At 48.7% G+C, this 27083-nt stretch overlaps 1 protein-coding gene and 1 long non-coding RNA gene across 2 annotated transcripts in view; one reads left to right on the forward strand and one right to left on the reverse strand.

Moving 5' to 3' along the window:
* On the reverse strand, positions 1-26805 carry cyp26b1 (cytochrome P450, family 26, subfamily b, polypeptide 1). The gene is made up of 6 exons (XM_067979547.1): positions 26206-26805; positions 21605-21829; positions 10662-10937; positions 8257-8412; positions 4127-4408; positions 1-1311 (listed from the first exon to the last, which is right to left on the reverse strand). The coding sequence occupies exons 1-6, from the start codon at positions 26407-26409 to the stop codon at positions 919-921; spliced, it is 1536 nt and encodes a 511-aa protein (XP_067835648.1). The 5' UTR covers positions 26410-26805; the 3' UTR covers positions 1-918.
* Positions 1-27083, forward strand: part of LOC137322702 (uncharacterized) — a 98682-nt gene that overhangs the window by 16832 nt on the left and 54767 nt on the right. The gene's annotated exons all lie outside the window — the stretch shown is intronic.

The raw sequence follows: 27083 nt of genomic DNA on the forward strand, positions 1-27083 counted from the left end.
TCAAAGTAAAAAGATTTTTTTTCATTTTTTACTAAAACAATATTTACCAACAGAAAAAAATAGTTTCTTTTTACACTAGACATCTAATTGCAATCTTAAAATAAAAAACACACAACAACAAATAATCCATATATAGCTTAAAGATAGGAATGGTACAAATTCAAAACAGTTCGCTACGGTTTCTAAGTTTACACTGAATATAACCAGCATCAGTAATTGGTTCGACATTCAAAGTGCGCAGGCTGCAACTCTGTTGCAATCTCTAATCAAGTTATATACCTAGAATGGTACTCAGAGCAGATTTATACATATATATACTTTAAGTAGGAACGCAGGATATATATATGTGTTTTTTTTTTAAAGATAGTCTTTTGTCTTCCATTGAGCTCGAAGAATTTCACCGTTGTCCAACTTTCCTCTGATTTTTTCTTTCCCTCCTTCTCTCTCTCTCTCTCTCTCCAACTCAAGTTCGTCAAATCCTCTTCTCATGCTTCTCTTTTCTCTTCCCCTCTTATCTCTTTCATTCATCCAGAACTTTAACTCTTTTAACTTCTTTGTCAGGATCTCTCGTTTCTCTCTCACTCTTTTTTTTTTCGCAATTCACCTTTTATTTCTTTTCCATCCGAAACAATCTCCCTTATGCCGGACGCGTTTACCACAGCGGCAGAAATTCAGCGAGAAGGATTTCTCTCAAAAGGGGGGGAAAAGGCTGTTTTCTCTTTTGTTTGTATGTTAGTTTATCGAAGTTCATTTTGTAATTCGGATGCGTTTGTTGTTGTTGCGGTTGTTGTTGTTGCTGTTGTTGTTGCTGCTGCTGTTGTTGTTGCTGTTGTTGTTGCCGCCGCCGCCTCGGGGCTCGGTGGGGTTGAGGTGAGGGTTGGGGGTTGTGTGCGGTGGAGGGGAGCGTGGTGATCCCTGTTACACCGTGGACCCCAGCATCGTCTGTGTCTCTGGGTCTATCTCGTTCTGGTTGGAATCGAGTCCGGAGAATTTTACTTTCAAGCCGTCGACAGGGTGAACCACAGGCACCGTCAACATGCGGGGGAAAGTCCTGCTGGCCAGCTCGAACCTGCTGGTGCTGGCCAGCTCCATCGCCAGCACCTTAAGGATGAGCTTGGCCAGCTCCTTGCCCAGGCAACTCCTGACGCCCCCTCCGAAAGGGATGTAACTGAAGCGGCCGCCCTTGTTCTCGTCTCGATCCTCCCCGAAGCGGTCGGGGTCGAAGGCCTCGACGTTCTGGAATATCGGGGCCGTGTCGTGCGTGTCCCGAATGCTGTACAGAACGCTCCAGCCTTTGGGAATCTGGCACCCCTGGAAATAGCCACGGAAATAGTTAAACGCTCGATTCAATATTGTAAATCAGAATTTAGTACATTAGAAAATTTAAATATCAAGATCAGCGCCTCGCTCCTAGGTAATGCTCCAGTACAAAGAAAGAATGGATTTGCGTTTATGCACTTTTTGAAGTGTAGTCACCGTCGTAATGTAGGAAACACGGCAGCTGATTTGCGCACAGCAAGATCCCACAAACAGCAAATGAGATCAAGCACCAGATCATCTGTTTGAGTGATGTTGGTTGAAGGATAAATATTGGCCAGGACACTGGGGAGAACTCCCCTGCTCGTCTTCAAAATACTGCCATGGGATCTTTCACACCCACCTGAGAGGGCAGACGGGGCCTCAGTTTTAACGCCTCACCCAAAAGACGGCACCTCCGACAGCGCAGCACTCCCTCAGTGCTGCACGAGAGAGTCAGCCTAGATTTTGTGCTCAAGTCTCTGGAGTGGGGCTTGAACCCACGACCTTCTGACTCAGAGGCGAGAGTGCGACTGACTAAGCCAGTTAGTGTGGGCAATGATACAATGTCACCGTGGTACAGATTGGGATAGAGTCATGTGGAAGTGCTCCAATCCCCAGCACCAACAACCCTCACCTCGAGGAACACAAAATCAATGTGAAAACCAGATGAGAAAAGTGAACGAGTGAAAGAATAAGAATAAGAATAATAAAATGTAAATCAATTGCCAGAAAAGCCAGTTCAGATCCAGAGCAGCAGATGGCCAGTTCAGTCCTTTTGGAATAATAACAAAAGGAGAAATGTAGCCTAACCTATGTTCTATGCAACATGCTCCCTAAGAGAGACAGATAGTGTTATTTCATGCAAATGGAAATGAGATAGAGTTCTTTCAAAAAATAATATTTTGGAATACAGTATACGAGTAATTTGAGACATGACATGTGGTAAGTGGCTCGGGAGGAATAGGTGACTTTGGACCTATAAGAACATAAGAACATAAGAAATAGGAGCAGGAGGAGGCCATATGGCCCCTTGAGCCATTCAATAAGATCATGGCTGATCTTCGACCTCAACTCCACTTTCCCGCCCGATCCCCATATCCCTTGATTCCCCTAGAGTCTAGAGATCTATCGATCTCAGCCTTGAATGTACTCAACGACTCAGCATCCACAGCCCTCTGGGGTAGAGAATTCCAAAGATTCACAACCCTCTGAGTGAAGAAATTCCTCCTCATCCCAGTCTTAAATGGCCGACCCCTTATCCTGAGACTATGCCCCCTAGTTCTAGACTCTCCAGCCTATGTTTCCCAAAGCTCTCCACCACTAGGGATTTTCCTCACCTCATGTCTGGGTCTGTTGTAGGCTAATTCATAGAATCATAAATGATACAACACAGAAGGAGGCCATTTGGCCCATCGTGCCTGTGCCAGCTCTTTGAAAGAGCTGTCCAATTAGTCCCACATCCCTGCTCTTTCCCCATAGCACTGTAAATTTTTCCTTTTCCTGTATTTATCCAATTCCCTTTTGAAAGTTACTACTGAATCTGCTTCCACCGCCCTTTCAGGCAGCGCATTCCAGATCATAACAACTCACTGCGCAATAAAATGTTTTCCTCGTGTCGCCTCTGGCTCTTCTGTCAGTTGATGGAGTTTGATTGCTTCATTATCATTGTATCAGGCAACTTCCAGGATGGTAGAAGGTGAACTAGATGGACTTGTTTTTAATCGGCGAGCAATTCCTATGTTCCTAACCTCGGAGTCAGAACTCCAAAATTAATGCTAATGATTGTAGTGCATTAAAATTGGGATAGAGACCAACATTTTACCGAGTGCTTATGTACGGTTTGAAGAAGCGCAGAAAAATGTTCCTTTTTCCACCTCCCCCATTTCAATTTTCCCTACATTCTGGAAGTGACCAGGAAGTCCGGAATTCCTCCACTGAAAGAGCATTGATAGGACTTTGATACCAAAGTGTTACACACTTGTATGATATCATCACTATTGGTGATTTCCAGGTTTATATCGTGTCAACACTTTGCGACTCTTTGTCGGAGCGCTAAGCAAGCACTTGCCCTGTTTTCGGAGGGGTAGAGGGGAGTGGGGAGCTGGGGAGAGGGGAGCGAGAAGGCGGGGGGTGGCGTGCCTCCCTTATGCATCGTGCCTTAGCTTGGGTATCAGCTGCGGCTCAGTAGGTAGCTCACTCTCTCGCTACCGAGTCATGAAGTCGTGGGTCCAGAGTCCCACTCCAGCACACAATCCAGGCTGACACTTCAGTGCAGTACTGAGGGAGCCCTACACTGTCAGAGGTGCCGCCTTTCGTTAAACCGAGGCCCCGGTCTGCCCTCCGAGGTGGAGTATGCGAAGCAGAGCAGAGGACTTGTCCTGGCCAGCATTTATCCCTCAACCAACATCACTAAAACAGATTATCTGGTCATTACCTCATTGCTGTTTGTGGGATCTTGCTGCGTGCAAATTGGCTGCCGCGTTTTCCTACATTACAACGGTGACTACACTTCAAAAGTATTTCATTGGGTGTAAAGAGGTTTGGGATGTTCTGAGGTTGTGAAAGGCGCTATATAAATGCAAGTCCTTTCCTTTCACCCTGACAGCATGGCCAATGTAGAGGTAATCTTGTCCCACTGCTCCGTAGGAACATTGTGTTGGAACTCCTACCAATCCCTGTGCTATTGACTACACTTCACTGGCTGTAAAGCATATTGGGACATCCTGGGGATGGTGAAGGGTGCTATATAAATGCAAGTTCTTCCTTTCTTGATCAGGCCTTTACAAAAGAATACTTAAAAAAGCAAAGAGCTTGATTCGCAACTTACGTCCAGCTCGAACGTCTGCAGCGCTGTCCGGTAACCGCCAGAGACGGGCGGCAGCAGGCGGAGAACCTCCTTGATGACGCAGTCCAGGTACTTGAGGCGCACCACCGTGTTCATCCTGGGGCTCTCCTCGCACTTGCAGCCGTTGTGAAGGATCCCGTTGCTCCTCAGCTCCTCCCGCAGTTTCTCCAGCACCGCGGGGTGCTGCAGGAGCTGAAGGATCAGGGAGGTCGTGGCGCTGGAGGTGGTCGCAAAGGCGGCGAAGATCAGTTCCACCGTGGATTCCTGGAGGGAGGCCCAAAGAGAATTACATCGAGTCGACAGCACGGAAACAGGCCATTCGGCCCAACTGGTCTATGCTGGTGTTTCTGGTCCACTCGAGCCTCCTCCCTCCCTATTTCACCTCAACCTATCAGCATATCCTTCCATTCCTTTCTCCCTCATGTACTCATCCAGCTTCCCCAAATGGATCTAAGCTAATCGTCTCAACCACTCCATGAGGTAACAAGTTCCACATTCTCACTTTCTCTGAGTAAAGAAGTTTCTCCCCATACCCTTTAATATCCCACCCAGTGTAATCCCACTCTCCCGCTCCCTCCCCATACCCTTTAATATCCCACCCAGTCTAATCCCACTCTCCCGCTCCCTCCCCATACCCTTTAATATCCCACCCAGTGTAATCCCACTCTCCCGCTCCCTCCCCATACCCTTTAATATCCCACCCAGTCTAATCCCACTCTCCTGCTCACTCCCCATACCCTTTAATATCCCACCCAGTCTAATCCCACTCTCCCGCTCCCTCCCCATACCCTTTAATATCCCACCCAGTCTAATCCCACTCTCCCGCTCCCTCCGCAGGCCCTTTAATATCCCACCCAGTCTAATCCCACTCTCCCGCTCCCTCCCCGTACCCTTTAATATCCCACCCAGTCTAATCCCACTCTCCCGCTCCCTCCCCATACCCTTTAATATCCCACCCAGTCTAATCCCACTCTCCCGCTCCCTCCCCATTCCCTTTAATATCCCACCCAGTCTAATCCCACTCTCCTGCTCCCTCCCCACACCCTTTAATATCCCACCCAGTCTAATCCCACTCTCCCGCTCCCTCCCCATACCCTTTAATATCCCACCCAGTCTAATCCCCCTCTCCCGCTCCCTCCCCATACCCTTTAATATCCCACCCAGTCTAATCCCACTCTCCCGCTCCCTCCCCACACCCTTTAATATCCCACCCAGTGTAATCCCACTCTCCCGCTCCCTCCCCGTACCCTTTAATATCCCACTCAGTCTAATCCCACTCTCCCGCTCCCTCCCCATACCCTTTAATATCCCACCCAGTGTAATCCCACTCTCCCGCTCCCTCCCCGTACCCTTTAATATCCCACTCAGTCTAATCCCACTCTCCCGCTCCCTCCCCATACCCTTTAATATCCCACCCAGTCTAATCCCACTCTCCCACTCACTCCCCATACCCTTTAATATCCCACCCAGTGTAATCCCACTCTCCCGCTCCCTCCCCGTACCCTTTAATATCCCACTCAGTCTAATCCCACTCTCCCGCTCCCTCCCCATACCCTTTAATATCCCACTCAGTCTAATCCCACTCTCCCGCTCCCTCCCCATACCCTTTAATATCCCACCCAGTGTAATCCCACTCTCCCGCTCCCTCCCCATACCCTTTAATATCCCACCCAGTCTAATCCCACTCTCCCGCTCCCTCCCCATACCCTTTAATATCCCACCCAGTGTAATCCCACTCTCCCGCTCCCTCCCCATACCCTTTAATATCCCACCCAGTCTAATCCCACTCTCCCGCTCCCTCCCCATACCCTTTAATATCCCACCCAGTCTAATCCCACTCTCCCGCTCCCTCCCCATACCCTTTAATATCCCACCCAGTCTAATCCCACTCTCCCGCATGGACATACACAACATCCTTGATATTGAATTTATTAGTGACTATCTTATATTTATGACCCCTAGTTTTGGGTTTCCCCCCCCACAAGTGCAAACATCTTCTCTAAGTTTATCAAACGGCTTCATAATTTTAAAGCCACAGGTCACCTCTCAGCCTTCTCTTTTCGAGAGAAAAGAGCCCCAGCCTGTTCAGTCTTTCCTGATAGCTGTCGGAGAGCAAAAGGTTTAGAATCCTGGTGAGAAGATCTCGTACGAGCAGGTCCAGCTCTGGTAGAGTTGCCTGCTGTGAGTAGGTGGCGGAGAGAGACGAGCAGCTGTTGCTGAGGCACCGCATCTCCAACTGATGGAACCATCGCTCGGTGAGATAGTGAACCTAGGCACAGGAGGAGGCCATTCAGCCCCTCGAGCCTACTCCGCCACTCAATTAGATCATCGTTAATCTGTATCCTCAACCCCATTTTCGCGCCTTTGATCTTTATCCCTTGATACCCTTACCCAACAAAAGTCTTGAAAACTCCCAGTATCCTCAGCCTTTTGAGGGAGAGAGTTCCAGATTTCTAATAGGTCGTCAACTGATGACCGCGTGATGGAGAGAGGGGGGGGAGAGGGGGAACGAGTAGGGGGGCTCGTGGAGGCGCTCGACTCTTAAGCGCGATCGAGAATTACAATTTTTGCATTAGCTGCGGGGGTAGATGCGAACTGCATTGATGGGGTGTGGGAGGGATTAGAGCTCCCTCTCCTCCCGTAAATGTTTCAATCCATTTCCCTTCAAAATGACCTGAATGATACCCGCCACAAACATGAAAGTGTAAGAAAGTAATCAATGAGCGTTTGGCCCATGCAGTACACCCCAACCCAAACCCACAAACAACCTCAACCTATCATTTCCCACCCTCCCCCCAACTCCCCTCCATTTAATCTGCTGCAGGAGAGTTGTACAGAATGACTCTCCAATCCTTAAAGGCAAACAAGAAAAATTCCAGAATATCTCACTTTCTTTACATTTCCGCTCTTCAACCCTGACCTTCTGCCCTCCCCCACCCTTCCCTAGTCACACGGTACAAGGGGACCATGGTGTCCAGTTTACCGTTAGACCATCTCCACCTACCTCTGTAGTCATCAGTCCTGTTCCAACCCGCAAATCTAACCAAGCCATGACATCCCGTCTATGGATAAACGTCTAGCTTTTGGCTGGGAGCAGTGGGGGGAGAGGGGGAGAGGGGGTGGAGGAGCAGGGGAGAGGGGAAGGAGGAAAGGGAGAGAGGGGGAGAGGGGGAGAGAGAGAGAAGGGGGAGAGGGGGAGGAGGAGAGGGGAGAGAGAGAGAGAGGGGGAGAGGAGAGAGGGGGAGGAGGAGAGGGGGAGAGGGAGAGAGGCGGAAAGGGGGCCGAGGAGCAGGGGAGAGGGGGAGGAGGAAAGGGAGAGAGGGGGAGAGGGGGAGGAGGAGAGGGGGAGAGGGGGCGGAGGAGCAGGGGAGAGGGGGAGGAGGAAAGGGAGAGAGGGGGAGAGGGGGAGGAGGAGAGGGGGGAGGAGGAGAGGGGGAGAGGGAGAGAGGGGGAAAGGGGGCGGAGGAGCAGGGGAGAGGGGGAGGAGGAAAGGGAGAGAGGGGGAGAGGGGGAGGAGGAGAGGGGGAGAGGGGGAGAGAGAGAGAGAAGGGAGAGGGGGAGGAGGAGAGGGGGAGAGAGAGAGAGGGAGGAGAGGGGAGAGGGGGAGGAGGAGAGGGGGAGAGAGAGAGGGGGAGAGGGGGAGGAGGAGAGGGGGAGAGAGTATGGGAGAGAGGGGGAGGAGGAGAGGGGGAGAGAGAGGGGAGAGGGGGAGGAGAAAGGGGGAGAGAGAGGGGGGAGAGGGGAGGAGGAGAGGGGGAGAGAGGGAGGAGGAGGGGGAAAGGGGAGAGGGGGAGAGGGGGAGGAGGAGAGGGGGAGAGGGGGAGAGGGAGAGGGGGAGAGGGAGAGAGGGAGAGAGGGGGAGAGGGGAGGAGGAGGAGGGAGGGGGGGAGGGGAGAGGGAGAGAGGGGGAGAGGAGAGGAGGAGAGAGGGAGAGGGAAAGGGAGGAAAGGGGGAGGAGGAGAGGGGGAGAGAGGGAGGAGGAGGGGAGAGGGGGGAGGGGGAGGGGAGAGGGAGAGAGGGGGAGGGGGGAGGAGGAGAGAGGGAGAGGGAAAGGGAGGAAAAGGGGAGGAGGAGAGGGGGAGAAGGGGAGGAGGAATGGGGAAGTAAATTACCTTCAGCTCCTGCATGGTGAGCTCCTTGCCTTGCTCCCTGGCACTGTCTATCAGAATGTCCAATGCGTCAGAGTAATCTTTCTCGTGTTTGCACTGCAGCTTCTCATTGATGGCTTTCTCCAGGTACTTATGAAGGTTGTCCCGAGCTCGCATTCCCTGCAAGAAGGAGCAGCAGTCAAGAGCTGAGGATACACTTTTGTTCTTATTGGTCTATAATTACATTCAGGCCAAAGCTCCCTTGTACTTTGCTCAACAACAACAACTTGCATTTATATAGCACCTTTAACCTATTAAAACATCCCAAGTCGCTTCACAGGAGCGATTATCGGACAAAAGTTCATACCGAGATATTAGGACAGGTGACCAAAAGCTTGGTCAAATAGGTAGATTTTAAGGAGTGTCTTAAAGGAGGAGAGAGAGGTAGAGAGGCGGAGAGGTTTAGGGAGGGAATTCCAGAGCTCAGGGCCTAGGCAGCTGAAGGCACGGCCGCCAATGGTGGAGCGAAGGAAATCGGGGATGCGGAAGAGGTCAGAAGGGGAGGAGCGCAGAGATCTCGGAGGGTTGAAGGGCTGGAGGAGGTCACAGAGTTAGGGAGGGGGCGAGACCATGGAGGGATTCGATCATAAGGATGAGAATTTGAAATTCGAGGCATTGCTGGACCGGGAGCCAATGTAGGTCAGCGAGCACAGGGGTGATGGGTGAACGGGACTTGGTGCGAGTTAGGATACGGGCAGCAGAGTTTTGGATGAGCTCCAGCACCGTCCCTGCCGAGCGTTAAGTTCCATTGAGCAGCTCCAAATTCACCAGTGTGATCTTTTCCATTTCCCACAACAGCGATCCTAGTGGCCACACTGAGTGAGGCAGTTCTACGCTGTGGGTGCCTTACGATCCTGACCCTGGGATAGACATTCCATATACTCATTCCATATCTGGCCATCACAGTCAATGGAGGGAGGAGTCAGTGTCATTCAATCATTCCGGGCTGGATTTAAGACCAAGACCCAGTGGTGAACAGACCATGCAATGACCCATGACACTGCCCTCACCCTATCATTGGAATCTCAGTGGGCAGGCATAGCTTTTAGATCTAATCTGAACAATGATAGAGTGAGGGAGCGGGATTAACATCAGTAGAGATACAGTCAGTAACACAGGGCGCTGGGGGGAGAGGGGTTACTGAGTGACAGTGTGAGGGAGCGGGATTAACATCAGTAGAGATACAGTCAGTAACACAGGGTATAACACAGGGTACTGGGGGGAGAGGGGCTACTGAGTGACAGTGTGAGGGAGCTGGATTAACATCAGTAGAGATACAGTCAGTAACACAGGGCACTGGGGGGGAGAGGGGTTACTGAGTGACAGTGTGAGGGAGCTGGATTAACATCAGTAGAAATACAGTCAGGAACACAGGGCACTGGGGGGAGAGGGGTTACTGAGTGACAGTGTGAGGGAGCTGGATTAACATCAGTAGAGATACAGTCAGTAACACAGGGCACTGGGGGGAGAGGGGCTACTGAGTGACAGTGTGAGGGAGCTGGATTAACATCAGTAGATTTACAGTCAGTAACACAGGGCACTGGGGGGAGAGGGGTTACTGAGTGACAGTGTGAGGGAGCTGGATTAACATCAGTAGAGATACAGTCAGTAACACAGGGCACTGGGGGGAGAGGGGTTACTGAGTGACAGTGTGAGGGAGAGGGATTAACATCAGTAGAGATACAGTCAGTAACACAGGGTGCTGGGGGAGAGGGGTTACTGAGTGACAGTGTGAGGGAGAGGGATTAACATCAGTAGAGATACAGTCAGTAACACAGGGCGCTGGGGGAGGGGTTACTGAGTGACAGTGTGAGGGAGAGGGATGAACATCAGTAGAGATACAGTCAGTAACACAGGGCACTGGGGGGAGAGGGGTTACTGAGTGACAGTGTGAGGGAGAGGGATTAACATCAGTAGAGATACAGTCAGTAACACAGGGCGCTGGGGGAGAGGGGTTACTGAGTGACAGTGTGAGGGAGAGGGATTAACATCAGTAGAGATACAGTCAGTAACACAGGGCGCTGGGGGAGGGGTTACTGAGTGACAGTGTGAGGGAGAGGGATTAACATCAGTAGAGATACAGTCAGTAACACAGGGCGCTGGGGGAGGGGTTACTGAGTGACAGTGTGAGGGAGAGGGATTAACATCAGTAGAGATACAGTCAGTAACACAGGGCACTGGGGGGGAGAGGGGTTACTGAGTGACAGTGTGAGGGAGAGGGATGAACATCAGTAGAGACACAGTCAGTCTCGATGGTAAGACTCCCTCTTTAAAAGGGGTCCTGACGGTGAGACCCTCTTTAAAGGGGGTCCTGATGGTGAGCCTCCTTCTTTAAAACGTTCCCTATTTGAAGTGACCATACAAGCTACCTTCCTGTAACCACTGAATGGGAAGTCCAGCGGTAAGGAGAAGAGGTTGGCGACGAGTTGTTCGAAACTCTCCGAGAGGAGGTTCAGGTCATCCTCGGATACACGGAACCCCAGCAAGACCCGGACGGCGATGCGGAAAGTTAGCTTCTTGGCCTCCTGGTAGACTGTGATGGGCTCTCCACTGCTGCTCCAGTCTCTGATCCCATCCTGGATGGCTTGCTGGATCTTTGGGAGGTAACATTCCAGAGCATCGTGGCTGAAAACCTTGGCAAAGATCTGGGAATTAAAAAAAAGATAAATGGATTTTTTTTTTTCGTTCTCGGGATTTGGGCGTCACTGGCAAGATTGGCATTGATTGGCCAGTTTTGATACAACTGAGTGGATTACTTCAAAGAGCAGTTATACCACTTTGTGGGGACTGGAGTCACCTATAGGCCCAGACCGGGGAAAGACAGCAAGTTTCCTTCTCTAAAGGACATTCATGAACCAGGTGGGTTTTTACGACAATCCGACAGATTCCTGGTCACTTTTTACTGAGACCCTCTTTTTGTTTCCAGATTTTTTCTTAAATTGAGTTCAAATTCTCAAACTGCCATGGTGGGATTTGAAATCCTGCTCTCTGGAATAGCAGTCCAATAACATAACCACTAAACTACTGTACCCACCAGACTGTGGTGCTCCTCAGGTCGCTCCCTCCACCCTTCCTCCTATGATAAGGAGGGTTTCAGGGATATGGTGAGAAGGGACTGAGGGATATGGTGAGGAGAGATTGAGGGATATAGTGAGGGGGGATTGAGGGATATGGTGAGGAGAGATTGAGGGGTATGGGCAGAGGGGGTTGGGTGATATGATGAGGGGGGATTGAGGGATATGGTGAGGAATAATTGAGGGATATGATGAGGGGGGATTGAGGGATATGGTGAGAGGGGATTGAAGGATATGGTGAGGAGAGATTGAGGGATATGGTGAGGACTAATTGAGGGATATGGTGAGGAGAGTTTGAGGTATATGGTGAGAGGGGATTGAGGGATATGGTGAGGAGGGATTGAGGGATATGGTGAGAGGGTATTGAGGGATATGGTGAGAGGGGATTGAGGGATATGGTGAGGGAGGATTGAGGGATATGGTGAGAGGGGATTGAGGGATATGGTGAGGGGATTGAGGGATATGGTGAGGGGGGATTGAGGGATATGGTGAGGGGGGATTGAGGGATATGGTGAGGGGTGATTGAGGGATATGGTGAGAGGGGATTGAGGGATATGGTGAGGGGTGATTGAGGGATATGGTGAGGGTGGATTAAGGGATAAGGTGAGGGTGGATTGAGGGATATGGTGAGGGGATTGAGGGATATGGTGAGGGGGATTGAGGGATATGGTGAGGGGGGATTGAGGGATATGGTGAGGGGTGATTGAGGGATATGGTGAGGGTGGATTGAGGGATATGGTGTGGAGGGATTGAGGGATATGGTGAGGAGGGATTGAGGGATATGGTGAGGAGGGATTGAGGGATATGGTGAGGAGGGATTGAGGGATATGGTGAGAGGGATTGAGGGATATGGTGAGAGGGGGATTGAGGGATATGGTGAGAGGGGGATTGAGGGATATGGTGAGGGGGATTGAGGGATATGGTGAGAGGGATTGAGGGATATGATGAGAGGGGATTGAGGGATATGGTGAGGAGGGATTGAGGGATATGGTGAGGGAGGGATTGAGTGATATGATGAGGGGTGATTGAGGGATATGGTGAGGGAGGGATTGAGTGATATGGTGAGGGGGATTAAGGGATATGGTGAGGGGGATTGAGGGATATGGTGAGGGAGGGATTGAGTGATATGGTGAGGAGGGATTGAGGGATATAGTGAGAGGGGATTGAGGGACACGGTGAGAAGAGATTAAGGGTTGTGGTGAGAATGTGGGTAGGGTGGTAGATCTATCAAAAAGGGATGGAAATTTTGGGCCAATTTTTTTTCCTGGTCCAAAAATAAGTGCTAACTCTGATGTCAATCAGGCCTTGTTTATGTGGGAGACCCTCGAATGGAAACAGGCAGCAGAGAACGTACACTGGGAGCACTCAGACTCGGAGGGAAATGGAACAATCCAGCTCTCTGACCTTTAATAGCAGCCCCAGTGGAGGTGGTTTCCCTGCTCCATGAATAGGTAACATTTTCCTGGCCCGGTTTCTTAACATTTATATAATTCGCTTTCAGCTGTCTACTTGTTCAAATAATGTCCAGGTTCCCTTTTAGTCTCAGTCTGGCTCCACCCATCTCTTCTGTTCAAGTAAATCGATCCTAATTTTCTCATGTACAGCGCTATAAAATGACCTGCATCAAGATACCTTCGATTTTCGGCATTGTACAATAATAACGCAAGGGTGTGGGGGAGCTTTTGGTGGTGCGACGCATCGTGTCACAGAGCTGGTGAGACACGCTTCATGAACTGAGGGACAGAGAAACCTCTGGCAGAGGCCGTAGATGGCAGGACTAGTAAGCTGCAAATACGTCAGCACACCACTGGGAGCACCACTGTATGGTATCATGATGTACCATGGCTACTTTCAACACTCACTGTGCAAGGTGCGACAAGCTCACAGGGTAACACGAAGGCTTGTAATGTAACTCACTATAGGCTTGTAATGCAACACACTATAGGCTTGTAATGTAACTCACTGTAGGCTTATAATGTAACGCACTATCGGCTTATAATATAACACACTATAGGCTTGTAATGTAAATGCTGTAGGCTCGTAATACAACACACCGTAGGCTTGTAATATAACACACTATAGGCTTGTAATGCAACACACTATAGGCTTGTAATGTAACTCACTGTAGGCTTATAATGTAACGCACTATCGGCTTATAATATAACACACTATAGGCTTGTAATGTAAATGCTGTAGGCTCGTAATACAACACACCGTAGGCTTGTAATATAACACACTATAGGCTTGTAATGCAACACACTATCGGCTTATAATATAACACACTATAGGCTTGTAATGTAAATGCTGTAGGCTTGTAATACAACACACCGAAGGCTTGTAATGTAACACACCAGAGGCTTGCAATGTAACACACCGTAGGCTTGTAATGTAATATGAAAAAAAACAAAGAACTTGCATTTATATAGCACCTTTCACAACCTCAGGACGTCCCACAGTCAATAAAGTACTTTAGAAGTGTTGTCACTGTTATAATGTAGGGAAATGCGACAGCCGATTTGCGCACAGCAAGATCCCACAAGCAACAATGTGATAATGACCAGATAATCTGTTTTTAACGATGTTGGTTGAGGGATAAATGTTGGCCAGGACACCGGGGAGAACTCCCCTGCTCTTCTTCGAAATAGTGCCATGGGATCTTTTAAGTCCACCCAAGAGGGCAGACGGGGCCTCGATTTAACATCTCATCCGAAAGACGGCCCCTCCGACAATGCGGAACTCCCTCAGTGCTGGACTGGGAGTGTCAGCCTGGATTTTGTGCTCAAGTCTCCGGAGCGGGACTTGAACCCACGACCGTCTGACTCCAGAGGCGAGACCCAGTGAGTCACAGGTAACAACAGTAATAAAGTAACACGCCGTCACCTCTTCTGATGTGTTAATTCAATGAGTGTATTTATTTTAGTTTATTGGAAAAGTTCAATGGGTAACTGTAGCTCCTTTGTGTTACTGTCCCGCCCAGACTAGGAACAGCCAAGGGTCCATCTCCAGTCTGTGCTGATGTAGTTGATCCGCGGCTGGGGTTGGAAGTGCTGCAACTGATTTCACCTCCTCCCCAACCCCGCAGCCCACCCGCTCCGACTAAGGGGGAGGGAGCCAACATTGCCCACCCCGCTCGCTATTTAGTGACCCCTTTTCTGCAGGCTGCTCTGGCACGAACGTCGGGTGAGACACGGACGAGGCTCAGCTGTGATGCCCCAACGGTTTAATATCCTCAACGTCCACCCCCGCACACGAAGGATGGCCGCTCGGCTGAGTTACCAGCGACGCCCACAGAACCGCACCCGGGCAAGAGTCAGTACCTTCAGGAGGAGAGGTGGGGTGGGGTGGGGGGGGGGGGGGGAGAAACTTGGGGAGAAAAACAAATGGTATCGGAAGTTTTCTTCTGAATTTAAGCCCAGTTGAAAATGATATATCCAATCCTCTTCAATAGGGAATTGGATAAATGCTTGAAAAGGAAAAAATTGCAGGGCTGTGGGGAAAGAGCAGGGGAGGTGGGGGTTGGGGGGGGGGGGTGGGGGGCGGGTGGGCAGTGGGACTAATTGGACAGCTCTTCGAAACAGCCGGCACCGGCACGATGGGCCGATTGGCCTCCTCCTGTGCCGTGTCATTCAATGATTCCATGAGGTGAGGGAAGAGTTAAAATGCGTACATTTGAAGGGGGGGGGTTTCTCTCCGTAATATTTCTTGGGAACAATGTGGTTTTACAAATGACCGTTCGCACGAGTCCTGTGCTCCGCTGGGTGCTCTTCACACAATTGGCGGGAGATTTGCTCTCTCCGTCACTTCAGAGCCAATCCTGAGCCTGCAACTTGATGGAGCAGCTCCTCCATTTGTAACGTACGGCCATTGCGCCCTCTGCTGAAACTTTGACGCCACTGCAGTTTTTAAAAAGAAAATAGAGGAGGGGGGGAAATGCGTTTGGCCCTGAATGCCGGGCAATCTGAACATGGCCCACGTGTCACTCGCAAGCCCCCCGGCAGCTCAGCCCACAACGCCGAGGCAACACGGCCCTAATTGCATCTGTTAGGTCTCAGCCGTGGTTCAGCTCTGAGTCAGAGGGCCGTGGGTTTGAGTCCCCGCTGCAGAGACTTGAGCCCCGTAATCCTGGCTGACACTCCCAGTGCGGCACTGAGGGAGGGCTGCACTGTCGGAGGTGCCGTCTTTCAGGATGAGACGTGAAACCGAGGCCCCGTCTGCTCCGTCAGGTGGATGTAAAAGATCCCATGGCACTATTTCGAAGAAGAGCAGGGGAGTTCTCCCTGGTGTCCTGGTCGATATTTATCCCTCAACCATCATCAGTAAAAACAGATTATCTGGTCATTATCTGATTGCTATTTGTGGGATCTTGCTGTGCGCTCATCGGCTTCCTACAGTACAACAGCGACTACATTTCAGCATTGGCTGTGAAGCACTTTGGAATTTTACTGAGGTTGTGAAAGACATGATATAAATGCAAGTTCTTTCTTTCAACTCTACAACAGACCCCAGACATGAGGTGAGGAAAACCCCCAGTGGTGGAGAGCTTAGGTCCAAAGCCACCTGATCCTCCCGAGCCTGTTACACTCACTTTCTTTCTTTTCGTTATTGTTTATTACTCGCTGGTTTGTCCTGTCTGAATGTCGTAGATCAGAAGGTTTCACAAGGGCTGTTCTTAAGACTCATCCTAAGTCATAACGCCAAGATCTCAGCACCCATATCTTGAGATAGATTCAATAGGATAATGGATTTAAATTTCATACTCGAGGCCCCACAGTACGTACTTAAGGTGTTCATCAAGGCAAAAGATTTGAGCTTCATGCTCTACATTATTTAGCTGAAGTCTGGGTAATAATTTGTGTTGTTAACAGATGCACACACCCAAAAAATTTGTTTTTCTGAGGGTTTGTGGTTATCGGTCCTTCTATGAACACCCTCTCCAGCACTTAACTTAAGCCATTCTCTGCTCCATTAAAAAAAAACAGGTCCAACCAGTACTAGTGCCAATCAGATGTGCAACCATTGCAATATCATCTGTGTTATTATCAAAGAAAATCAGAGAGAGAGAAGAAGTGAAGATAAATATGAGTGAGAGACAGAGAGTGAGCCTTTGATGGCTTGGCTGCTAAGTGAGCTGTTCAATGAGCAATTGAGCCAATAGGGAGCAGGAATGTCCAACTTTCAATCCCCAGTGTTGAGGTAACTGATGATCGTTGGATGATAGTTGAGGTCCTACAACTGAGTGGCCCCAGTACCCATGAACTATGGAAGAGAAAATTGGCTAAGGAATGGGTTCATCTGTGATATCCCACTTGGTCGAATAGCCTGCCTACACCCAGTGTCCAGGTTCACGCATATACAATGCTCACTTTTGGTCCAGTGCCCACTGAACTCCACCTCAGCACATGTACAAGCCTCCAAGAGAAAAGGGGAGAAAATTTGATAGGGGCCAAAAGATTGAGATTGAGATGAGAGCCAGAACCAGAGAGGGTAGAGAGCGATTGAGTCAATAATAAGGGAAGTCTTGAGAGAATCCTTGGAGACTTTGACAGCTTCTTTATGAGCTGGTTTATCATCAATCTGTTAATTAAAACAGTGGCGAATACTGCACAGAAGAGGATGAGAAAGGTTTCATTCGGAGGATGAGTACTGAAACACCCTACTGCGTCTTAATCTGAAATTCATTCCTAAATCACTGAAGGGAAAGGTAACCATGTTTGAAACGGAACTCAAATTCTGTGATCTTTAAGGCAAGTTGAATTCTTTATGAGCCAGAATTCACACACTCTGTGTTTCATTTACTTTTGTGTCATTTTGTCCATTTTAGAGAAATCATTACCTGGAACAATAAATTTGTACGTAACTTTGCAAATGATGTGAACTGTGCTGTTTTAGATTCAGTTGAGTTGGGTTGGATGAATCATGTTGATTTGGGTTGGGTTCAGTCAAGTTGAATTGTGTTGAGTTGGTCTATTTGGATGGGTTGGTTGAATTGGGTTTGGTTGGGCTGAATAATGCTTGGTTGGGCTGACTCAAGTTGGGTTAAGTCAAGTTGTGCTGAGCTTGTTGTGTTGACCAAATTGGGTGGAATTGGGTTGAGGCAGGTAGACACTACCTCACTGACCCTCATTCGCGTTGCTCAACAAGATGTATTGAGCGTGACCTGGATCGTGAAGATATCTGCACTGCCTAACTGTCCCCTATACACTCGCTGTGGGTAGTGGAGGCAGGCTGAGCAGGGGCCCTGGATTGCTACAAGTATAATGATTACTATGAAGTTGAAGTTGAGGGCAGTGACCCACAGTAAGCCCACACGGATACCTCTGATTGCTACTGATCAATCCCACCTATCCAATGCCTGAGCACACTGTCTAATTTGTATCCCTTGTCCTGCTCCTCTCTCCGCAAATCTCCTGCTCTTCCTCTTCCCTCCACATTCATCGTACTAACAACAAGACCCATCGCAACGAGTCCTAATCCGGCCCATTCTTTCACCGGAGCACAGAACTATGGCGATCTCTCCCTCCCTCAGTCTTCCCTTCCTCCTACAACCGACCGACCCTGACCATCGCTTCCTGGTTTATCGCCTGTTCCTTGCATATCTTCTGAATTTAAATGAAAAACCTATTCTCTCCCGAGAAAGAACGAAAGACTTTCATTACTTTTTTGAAGCGTAGTTACTGTTGGATTGAAGGAAAAGCGGAAGCCAATTTGCGCACAGCAAGATCCCACAAACAGCAATGTGAGAATGACCAGATAATCTGTTTAAGTGATGTCGGTTGAGGGATAAATATTGGGCAGGACACCGGGGAGAACTCCCCTGCTCTTCTTCGAAATAGTGGCCGTGGGATCTTTTACATCCACCTGAGAGGGCAGACGGGGCCTCGGTTTAATGTCTCATCCGAAAGACGGCACCTCCGACAGTGCAGCACTCCCTCAGTACTGAGCGGAAGTGCCAGCCGGTCCCCTTCCTAATACATAGAAAATCCTGCTTTTAAAATTTGGATTGCCAGCAATCGAATGCCTCAGTTTGGAACATTGTAAAAGAGGACTGCTCATTCTACCTATGTAGCTCTTTCTGTAGTCTGTGCTTGTTGGCAAAGAGGGCCACCAGCTTTATCCTACCATTAAAGCCATGGAGGTCATACCTTTATGTGAAGGCTGTGGCTCAGTGGGTAGCACTCTTGCCTTTAAGTCAGGAGGTTGTGGGTTTAAGCCCCACTCCAGAGACTTGAGCCCCATAATCCAGCCTGACTCTCCGGTGGAGTACTGAGGGAGTGCTACACTGTCGGAGGTGCCGTCTTTTGGATGAAATGTTAAAGAGGCCCCCCGTCTGCCCTCTCAGGTGGACGTAAAAGATCCCACGATACTATTAGAAGAAGAGCAGCGGAGTTCTCCCCGGTGTCCTGGCCAAAATTTGTCCCTCAATTACCAAAACAGATTAGCTGGTTATTATCTCATCGCTGTATGTGGGATCTTGCTGTGCGCAAATCGTCTGACGCGATTCCTACATTACAATAGGGGCTACACTTTAAAAGTACTTCATTGGCTGCAAAGCTTTTTGGGACATCCTGAGGTTGTGAAAGGTGCTACATAAATGCAAGTTTGTTCTTTTCTTTCATGTGAGTTGTGATGATCTGGAACGCACGGCCTGAAAGGGCGGTGGAAGCAGATTCAATAATAACTTTCAAAAGGGAATTGGATAAATACTTGAAGGAGAAAAATTTGCAGGGCTATGGGGAAAGAGCGGGGGGAGTGGGACTAATTGGACAGCTCTTTCAAAGAGCTGGCACTGGCACGATGGGCCGAATGGCCTCCTTCTATGCTGTATCATTCTATGATTCAATGTTGCTGATTTGGCCAGCGGCAAAAGGAGAGGAGCCGGCCGATCCGGATTGGCGTAGCAGCACCGTCAGCGATGGGGGAGGGTACGGGTTGATGATTGGGGTGGGGATTTCCCCCCATCACTACTTCACAGCGGCCAGGGTGATCTTCACCCCTGGTGTTGACCTGCCTTTTCCCCTGGACCACTTTTCCCCTTTCCTGGGTTTTCATGCTCCCCCTCCCCCACATTCTCAATGCCTCATATCCATCTTTTATTTTCTCTGATTCCTCTCATTATTGCCTCCTTTTGTCTGACGCTATCATCACTTCTGTCAGCTAACCATCTCCTGCTCTCCACCCCATCGCTTTACAGCTCATTCTATCCCATTCTTTGTGCATGTCTTATTCCCCCATTTTCCCTGGCACTGTTCCTCCTTATAAGCTGTTCATGGGAACAGGAGGAGGCCATTCAGCCCCTCGAGCCTGTTGCGCCATTCAATCTGATCATTGCCTGATCTGCACCTCAACTCCATTTCCCCGCCTTTGCTCCACATCCCTCGATACCCTTACCCGACAAAAAATCTATCGATCTCAGTCCTGAAAACTCCAATTGGCCCCCCAGCATCCACATCTTTTGGGGGGGGGGAAGAGTGTTCCAGATTTCCACCACCCTTTTTGTGTGAAAAAGTGCTTCCTGATTTCTCTGCTAAACGGCCGAGCTCTAATTTTGCGATTGTGCCCCCTTTGTTCTGGACTCCCCCCACCCCCCCCCCCCCCCACCAGAGAAAATAGCTTCTCTCTTTCTACCCTATCGAGTCCTCTAATCACCTTAAACGCCTCGATTAGATCACCTCTCAAACTTCTAAACTTAAGGGAATACAAGCCAGATTTACGCAGCCTGTCTTCATAATTTAACCCCTTAAGCCCCGGTATCATTCCGGCGAGTCTGCACCGCACCCCCTCCGAGGTCACCTGTAATATCTTCTGATGAAGGGGGTGAAACATTACTTTGTTGCTTCTCTCCACAGAGGCTGTACTTGACCTGCTGAGTGTTTCCAGCGTTTTCTGTTCCATATTTCCAGCAGCTGCAGTATTTTGTTCGGTCGAACAACAACTTGCATTTATATAGTGCTTTTATCGCAGTAAAACGTCCCCAAGGCGCTTCGCAGGAGCGCAAACCAGACAAAAATTTAACACCGAGCCACATAAGGAGATATTGGGACAGGTGACCAAAAGCTTGGTCAAAGAGGTAGGTTTTAAGGAGCGTCTTAAAGGAGGAGAGAGAGGCGGAGAGGTTTAGGGAGGGAATTCCAGAGCTTAGGGCCTGGGCAGCTGAAGGCACGGCCGCCAGTGGTGGGGCGAAGGAAATCGGGGATGCGCGAGAGGCCAGGAATTAGAGGAGAGCAGAGATCGCGGAGGGTTATAGGTCAGAAGGAGGTTACAGAGAGAGGGAGGGGCGAGGCCACTTTGAATACGAGGATGAGAATTTTAAATTTCAGGCGTTCCCGGACTGGGAGCCAATGTCGGTCAGCGAGCATAGGGGTGATGGGAGAACGGGACTTGGTGCGAGTTAGGATACGGGCAGCAGAGTTTTGGATGAGCTCAAGTTTATGGAGGGTGGAGGGTGGGAGGCCGGCCAGGAGGGCAGTGCATAATTTTCACTGCTATGATGTGACAGTCACATGACACGGTGTTGTTTCCTTTAAGGTATTTTCACTTTAATTGTACAAACTGGTTTGGGAAATACTTTAAGGTGTTTTATAAGGAAACATTTGTTTTTTAAACACTGGGAGATGGTAGAAGCAGATAGGATTGATTCATTCAAATGCAAATTAGATAGATTGATTTCAGAACATAACATTTCGGGATACAGTACGTGAGTAATTTGAGACATGACTTGTGGTGAGTGTAACAGGCTCGGGAGGAACAGGTGACTTTGGACCTCTGGTTCCCAAAGCTCTCCACCACTGGGGGTTTTCCTCACCTCATGTCTGGGGTCTGTTGTAGAGTTGAAAGAAAGAACTTGCATTTATATAGAGCCTTTCGTGACCTCAGGACATCCCAAAGCGCTATACTGCCAGTACTTTTGAAGTGTTGTCACTGTTGTAATGTAGGAAACGTGGCAACCAATTTGTGCACAGGAAGATCCCACAAACAGCAATGTGATAATGACTAGATAATCTGTTTTTTTTTTGGTGATGTTGGTTGAGGGATAAACATTGTGCAGGGCACAGGATAGAGATTGATCGCTATGATTAGTCAACAACTCCATTATCGTTGTTTCATGGCCACTACCAGGACGGTAAAAGGTGAAATGGATGCTCCTCAGTCTTTCTTTCTTAGGTCCAGCAATTCCTACAATAAAAGGAGGTGCCCCTTTAAGGGGGGGTGAATGCCGCTGCCCCCTTTTAAGCGCTTACCTTCCGCTTGTGGCGGTGGATGTCGCCGATGGAGTTGATCAGGCTGGTGGCGCCCAGCAGCATCCTGGTGCTGCGGGGCCACTGGGTGCTCACCAGGGAGTGTTCACCCATCAGGATCTTCCTGACGTTCTCCGAGCCGGTCACACGGATCAGGGGCCGGCCCAGCAGGTGGGTCTTGAACACGTTGCCGTATTTCTCGCGTCTCGACGAGTGGAAGCTGGACCCCTATCGCAGAGAGAGAGAGAGAGAGAGAGAGAATATTACAAATCAAAGAATCGTACAGCACAGAAGGAGGCCATTCGGCCCATCATGCCTGTGCCGGCTCTTTGAAGGAGCTATCCAATCAGTCCCCACTATCCCCGTAGCCCTGCAAATTTTTTCTCCAAGTAATTATCCGATTCCCTTTTGAAAGTTACTATTGAATCTGCTTCAACCGCCCTTTCAGGCAGCGCATTCCAGATCATCACAACTCGCTGCATTAAATAAATGTTTCCTCATCTCCCCATCTGGTTCTTTTGCCAATGACCTTAAATCTGTGTCCTCTGGTTACTGACCCTCCCGGCACTGGAAACACTTTCTCTCCAATCTACTCTAATAATAAGAAAGGGGTTAAAGGGTGAGGGAAAGTTCAGGACAAAGTTTGAGAACTTCACACACCAAGCACAAATAAATGGACCGCAGCCAACAGCAAGCGCCTTTTAAAATGAATCTAACTGCTCAGCTGTGATAATTTTCTGATCTCACTGGTTATAATACACCCCGGCCGTTCACTCCCTCCCACTTCTCCCTCTCTTTCTGTCGTGCCTCTGAGTCAGAAGGTCGTGGGTTCAAGCCCAAACTCCATAAACTTGAGCACAGAATCCAGGCTGACACTCTCAGTGTAGTTCTGAGGGGAGTGCTGCACTGTCTGCAGGTCCCGTCTTTCTAGATCAGACCTTAGACTGTGGCCCTATCCACCCTCTCAGGTGGATGTAAAGGGTCCCATGGCACGATTCGAAGAAGAGCAGTTTTTCCTGGTCAATGTTTATCCCTCAGCCGACATTACTGCAACAGATTATCGGGTCATTTATCTCATTGCTGTTTGTGGGAGCTTTCTGTGCTCAAACTGGCTGCCTTGTTTCCTACATAACATTTCAAAAAGTACTTCATTGGCTGTAAAATGCTTTAGGACATCCTGAGGTTGTGAAAGGCTTTTATGGAAATGCAGGTGTTGCTTTCTCTCTTTCCCATATTGAATCCCTTTTACTGTTCTTATCCCTAATTCCCACCATTGCCCTTTGCTTTCCTTCATTTTGCTTCTGTCTCATTCACTCTCTATCATTGACTCTCTGCATCTCTTTGTCCTGCACTTTTATCTCCATCCCTAGCTCTGTGTATCTCTATCCTTTCTGTCTCTTTCCTTCCCTCTCTCTGTGTCCTCTCTCTGTCACTCTCGCTCTCTCCTTCACATCCCCTCTCTGCATCTGTTTCTCCTTCCCTCTCTCTGTGTCTCTCCACACCTCTCAGTCCCTCTCCTTCCCTCGCTCTCTCTCTGTCCTCTCTCTGTGTCTTTTAAATTCTTCTATTAGATTCTGTCAGATTATCTATTTCTGTCTCTCTCTGTCTCACCCTCTGTCCCCTCTATCAGGTTCTCAGATTCCTCCTCTGTCTCTTCCTTAGATTCTCTCATTCCCTCAGATTATCTCTCTCTGATTCTCTCTCAGATTCTCTCTCTCTGATTCTCTCTCAGATTCTCTCTTAGATTCTCTCTCTCAGATTCTCTCACTTTCTCGCTCAAACTTGCTCTCTGATTCTCTCCCTGTCTTTTAGATTCTCTCTCTCACTCTCTCACATTCTCTGTCTCTGTCTCTCTCTATATATATATATATATATATCTGTCTCTCACGCTCACTCTTTCTGTCTCTCGCTCTGTCTCCCTTGCTCTTTATTTCTTTCTCACTCTCTGTCTGTCTCTGTCAGTCTCTCTGTTTCTCTCTTTGTCTGTCTGTCTCTCTCTATCCCTCTCTCTGTATTTCTCTCAGTCTCACTCTGTCTCTCTCTGTCCTTCTCTCTGTCTCTATGTCTCCCTATCTCTCTCTCTCACTCACTCTGTATCGCTCTCTGTCTCCTTCTGACTGTCTCTCTGTCTTTATCTCACTCTGTGTGTGTCTCTCCCTCTGTCTCTCGCTCTCTTTCTGTCTCTCTCTCTGCTTCCCCCTCTCTCACCAATGCACACGGTCTTTCTGCCTCAGAAATGAGTTAAGAGATGAACCTCTGACCGAACACGTGTGTACAGTCTCACAGTCTCACACTCAGACTTACCTCCCTCCCCCCTGCAGTATTTGCCTTGTGTATAATGAGGACCATCCGATAAATCTTATTAAACCAAATTTGAGAGATTATCTGGGTAATCGTGGCTTTTAACGCAATTACTGGCCTGATCTGAATAAATATAATTACAGCTCTCTTTGTGCTTAAATAAAGGGTTATTGATATATTTCTATCCGGAGACAAAGAATGCTTTATGCAGAGGGAGTTCAGACCAGTTTACACTAAAAATTAGTATTTTAACAGCAGAACTACTGAACACGGAACGGGAGGCGTCCCTGCACCTCTCTGTGTAAAACAAAATGCTACCTCATTCTGGATGAATGAATGAATGAATGAGATTGTCAGCATGTTTAAGGTCGCCCCAGGTTACATTACCTCTCGTATCGCTTACCGCCCGGGATCCGCTGCTTAGACAGTACCCCAGAGTGTGTGTGCAAACGGGGGAGGAGGTTAATAGGCAACTGACTGCCTCCAACACTCAGATATGTATCGAAAGGGCGGCGTTGGTGCATTTATATCTGGACCCCGTCTATACATCCCTTCAACCTCCTCCCCTGGAGGTGAGGTGGGTTACAGGGGTACCAGATCGCCGTCCCCCCGTCCCCCACCCCAGACACACACACACATCTCACCCGCCCCCACAAGCGGCTGCTCTTCAGACTCGAGCCTTGATAGCCAGAGTCAGCGGGCTATTTGACTATGGGAGACGTCACGGCCAAGCCTTATCGCCCACAGGCACTTTGCAGCAAGTGGGGAGGGCGGGGGGAGTGAAACCGGATAGTGATCAGAAACCAGAACCTTGACTGATTCTCCACACCCTCCCCGCCCCCCCCCCCAAAAAAAACCCTCTCACTAACATAGAAACAACTGGAGCACTCCTACCCCCTGCCCCTGGCTAACTGAACTCTGAGCGGAATCTGTGCGGCCCAGTCACACACCGCCTCTATAAACTGAGCAGTCCAGAACATTATATACAAACACATGGAATAGTATATATACGTACATGTACACAGACATTTATATATATATATACATGAGCATATAAATAAGCACACAGATGTAAATATACATGTATGTACATAACTACATATAGAAATATCTGTGCATATATATTTATAATGCATGCATTATTATATGTGCATATATAAATATATTTATGTGTATACATGCACAAAAAGTAATGTAAACATAACGTGAATATACATGCATGGACATAACTACATATATATGAGTGTCGGTATATGGAGCTGTCTCCGTGTTCTGTTTATATGCACGCAAATACATACGTACATACATAGACATACTTTCACACACACACACACAAATACATAAGCCTGCATGCCCAGAGCCTGAAGGTTGACAATTGCTGCAAGGAATTACTCAGCATTTATTTCTAGGAATCTCTGGGCGGCAGAAGCAACGCTCGCTCATCACCGCTACACAGAGAGAGAGAGAGAGAGTGAAGGAGCTGCGATTCTCACTCAGTACACACAGCAACACGTGTACCAGGGACAGACCTGGTCAAAAAGGGGACGGCCAGTGTCTCGCCCGCGAGTGGGACCTCCGTACAGGTCACTCGCCATCCGTGACAGTTCAAACTGTCCGTTAGAACCGATCGGTGAGAGAGCCTGTCACAAACTCGGGAAGTCTCCAACTCTCCTTATCTCTCCCTCTCTCTCCACATACATTTATAAATTTTTTAACGTTTCACATCAACCGATTCAATATTTACAATTATTATTGAATGTCCTTTTATAAGTAGCGGCACGGGTGCAGGTTACAGTGTCCGGGACTCCAATCCCAACACATTCTGTGAAATCTCCAACCTGGGCTCAATTTCATCATTCTTTTTTTAAAAACACACACACACACACACACACACACCTTTAAAAGGGATCGGTTACATTTTGACTACCCTGAGACTCGTGTCATCCAGGATATGCCGCAAGTTGCTTTCTGCGGTAACTTTTTTTTTTAAAAATTGCAATGTGCTATTGAAGAACGGGACGCCCAATTTAAATGTTTCCAAGGTGGGTCCCACAATAAGAGACTCGAAGACCTCACTGTCACGGTGATAACGCTCAAAATTAGAGAGAGAGAGGGGGGAAAAAATGCACAATAAAAAAAAAGGCATCGCCCCTTTAAATTTTTACATGCAAGAAATTTGCATTTTAAAAATATATTCTTAAATATACAAAAAAAAAATTAAATCACACAGACAAATTTAGCAGCATGCAAATATCTCCATCTCTTTTTCCCTTCCAGAGTAGTAAGGGTGTTATAGACCTCACCTCTACGAGCCAGTGGAATGTCTCTCCGATGAGGGGTAATCCCATGGAGCCCTTAGGGATCGGTAAATTGCAGTTTCGGTCCCGGGTCACCGTCCAGCGGAATTGCCAAAGTTGCCTGGAGACGGCGACGAGCAGAGCCACAGAGACAAGGCACGCTGCGAGAGTGGCTACGGCCGACACCAGCTCAAAACCTTCAAAAAACATCCTTGCAACAACAACAACAAAAAAAAGAGGGAGGGGAGGAGGAGTGGGTGGTGGGAGGGAAAAGTGGGGGAAAAAAAACTTTTTCTCCCCCTTTTTTGCAAAAAAAAAATCAAATTAAAAGAACTTTTTTTTTCTTTATTTATTGATGCTCACTTTCCTATTCTTAAACACACACACACACACACACACTGTGGATGTGGGATCCGAGGAGATGCCTTGGAGTGTGTGTGTGTGGTGTGTGTGTGTTATGTGTGAGTTGAGTGAGTGATTTCCAGCACACTGCTCGCCCTAGAGTGTGTTCTATATAGAGGCGGGGAAGGTTTAAACCATGGCAAGCAGCCACAACAGTGGCCCGTTCCCCGCCCCGCTCCGCAAGCCTCCGGAGGCGGGCTGAGGAGTCTCGGTGGACCCGGGGCGAAGCGTGCAAATCTTGAACTGCGTCCCAGGGAGAACTTCAAAGAGAGAGTCGTTCCCGATTTATTATTATTATTTATTATTTATTCCTCTCTCTCTCTCTCTCTCTCCTTCTGCCTTCAATCCGCGTGTTGCAGAAACAGACCTGGAGTAAATACAGAAATATACGTTCAGACTTGGAACCTGAAAGTGTTTTATTAAAGCGATCTATCCGGTGCAGATTGGTAGCACGAGTGACGCCACCGTTTAACACAAGAGCC

Source organism: Heptranchias perlo, chromosome 1, assembly GCF_035084215.1.
Source record: "Heptranchias perlo isolate sHepPer1 chromosome 1, sHepPer1.hap1, whole genome shotgun sequence".
Taxonomy (NCBI): domain Eukaryota; kingdom Metazoa; phylum Chordata; class Chondrichthyes; order Hexanchiformes; family Hexanchidae; genus Heptranchias; species Heptranchias perlo.

Bases quoted from the DNA above. Each gene is read 5' to 3' on its own strand.
- cyp26b1 (XM_067979547.1), bottom strand. From the start codon at position 26,409: ATGTTTTTTGAAGGTTTTGAGCTGGTGTCGGCCGTAGCCACTCTCGCA. The intron at 10,938-21,604 runs GTAAGCGCTTAA...TTTAATTCCCAG, and splicing joins TCCACCGCCACAAGCGGAAG to ATCTTTGCCAAGGTTTTCAG. The intron at 8,413-10,661 runs GTAGCTTGTATG...TCCTTCTTGCAG, and splicing joins CATTCAGTGGTTACAGGAAG to GGAATGCGAGCTCGGGACAA.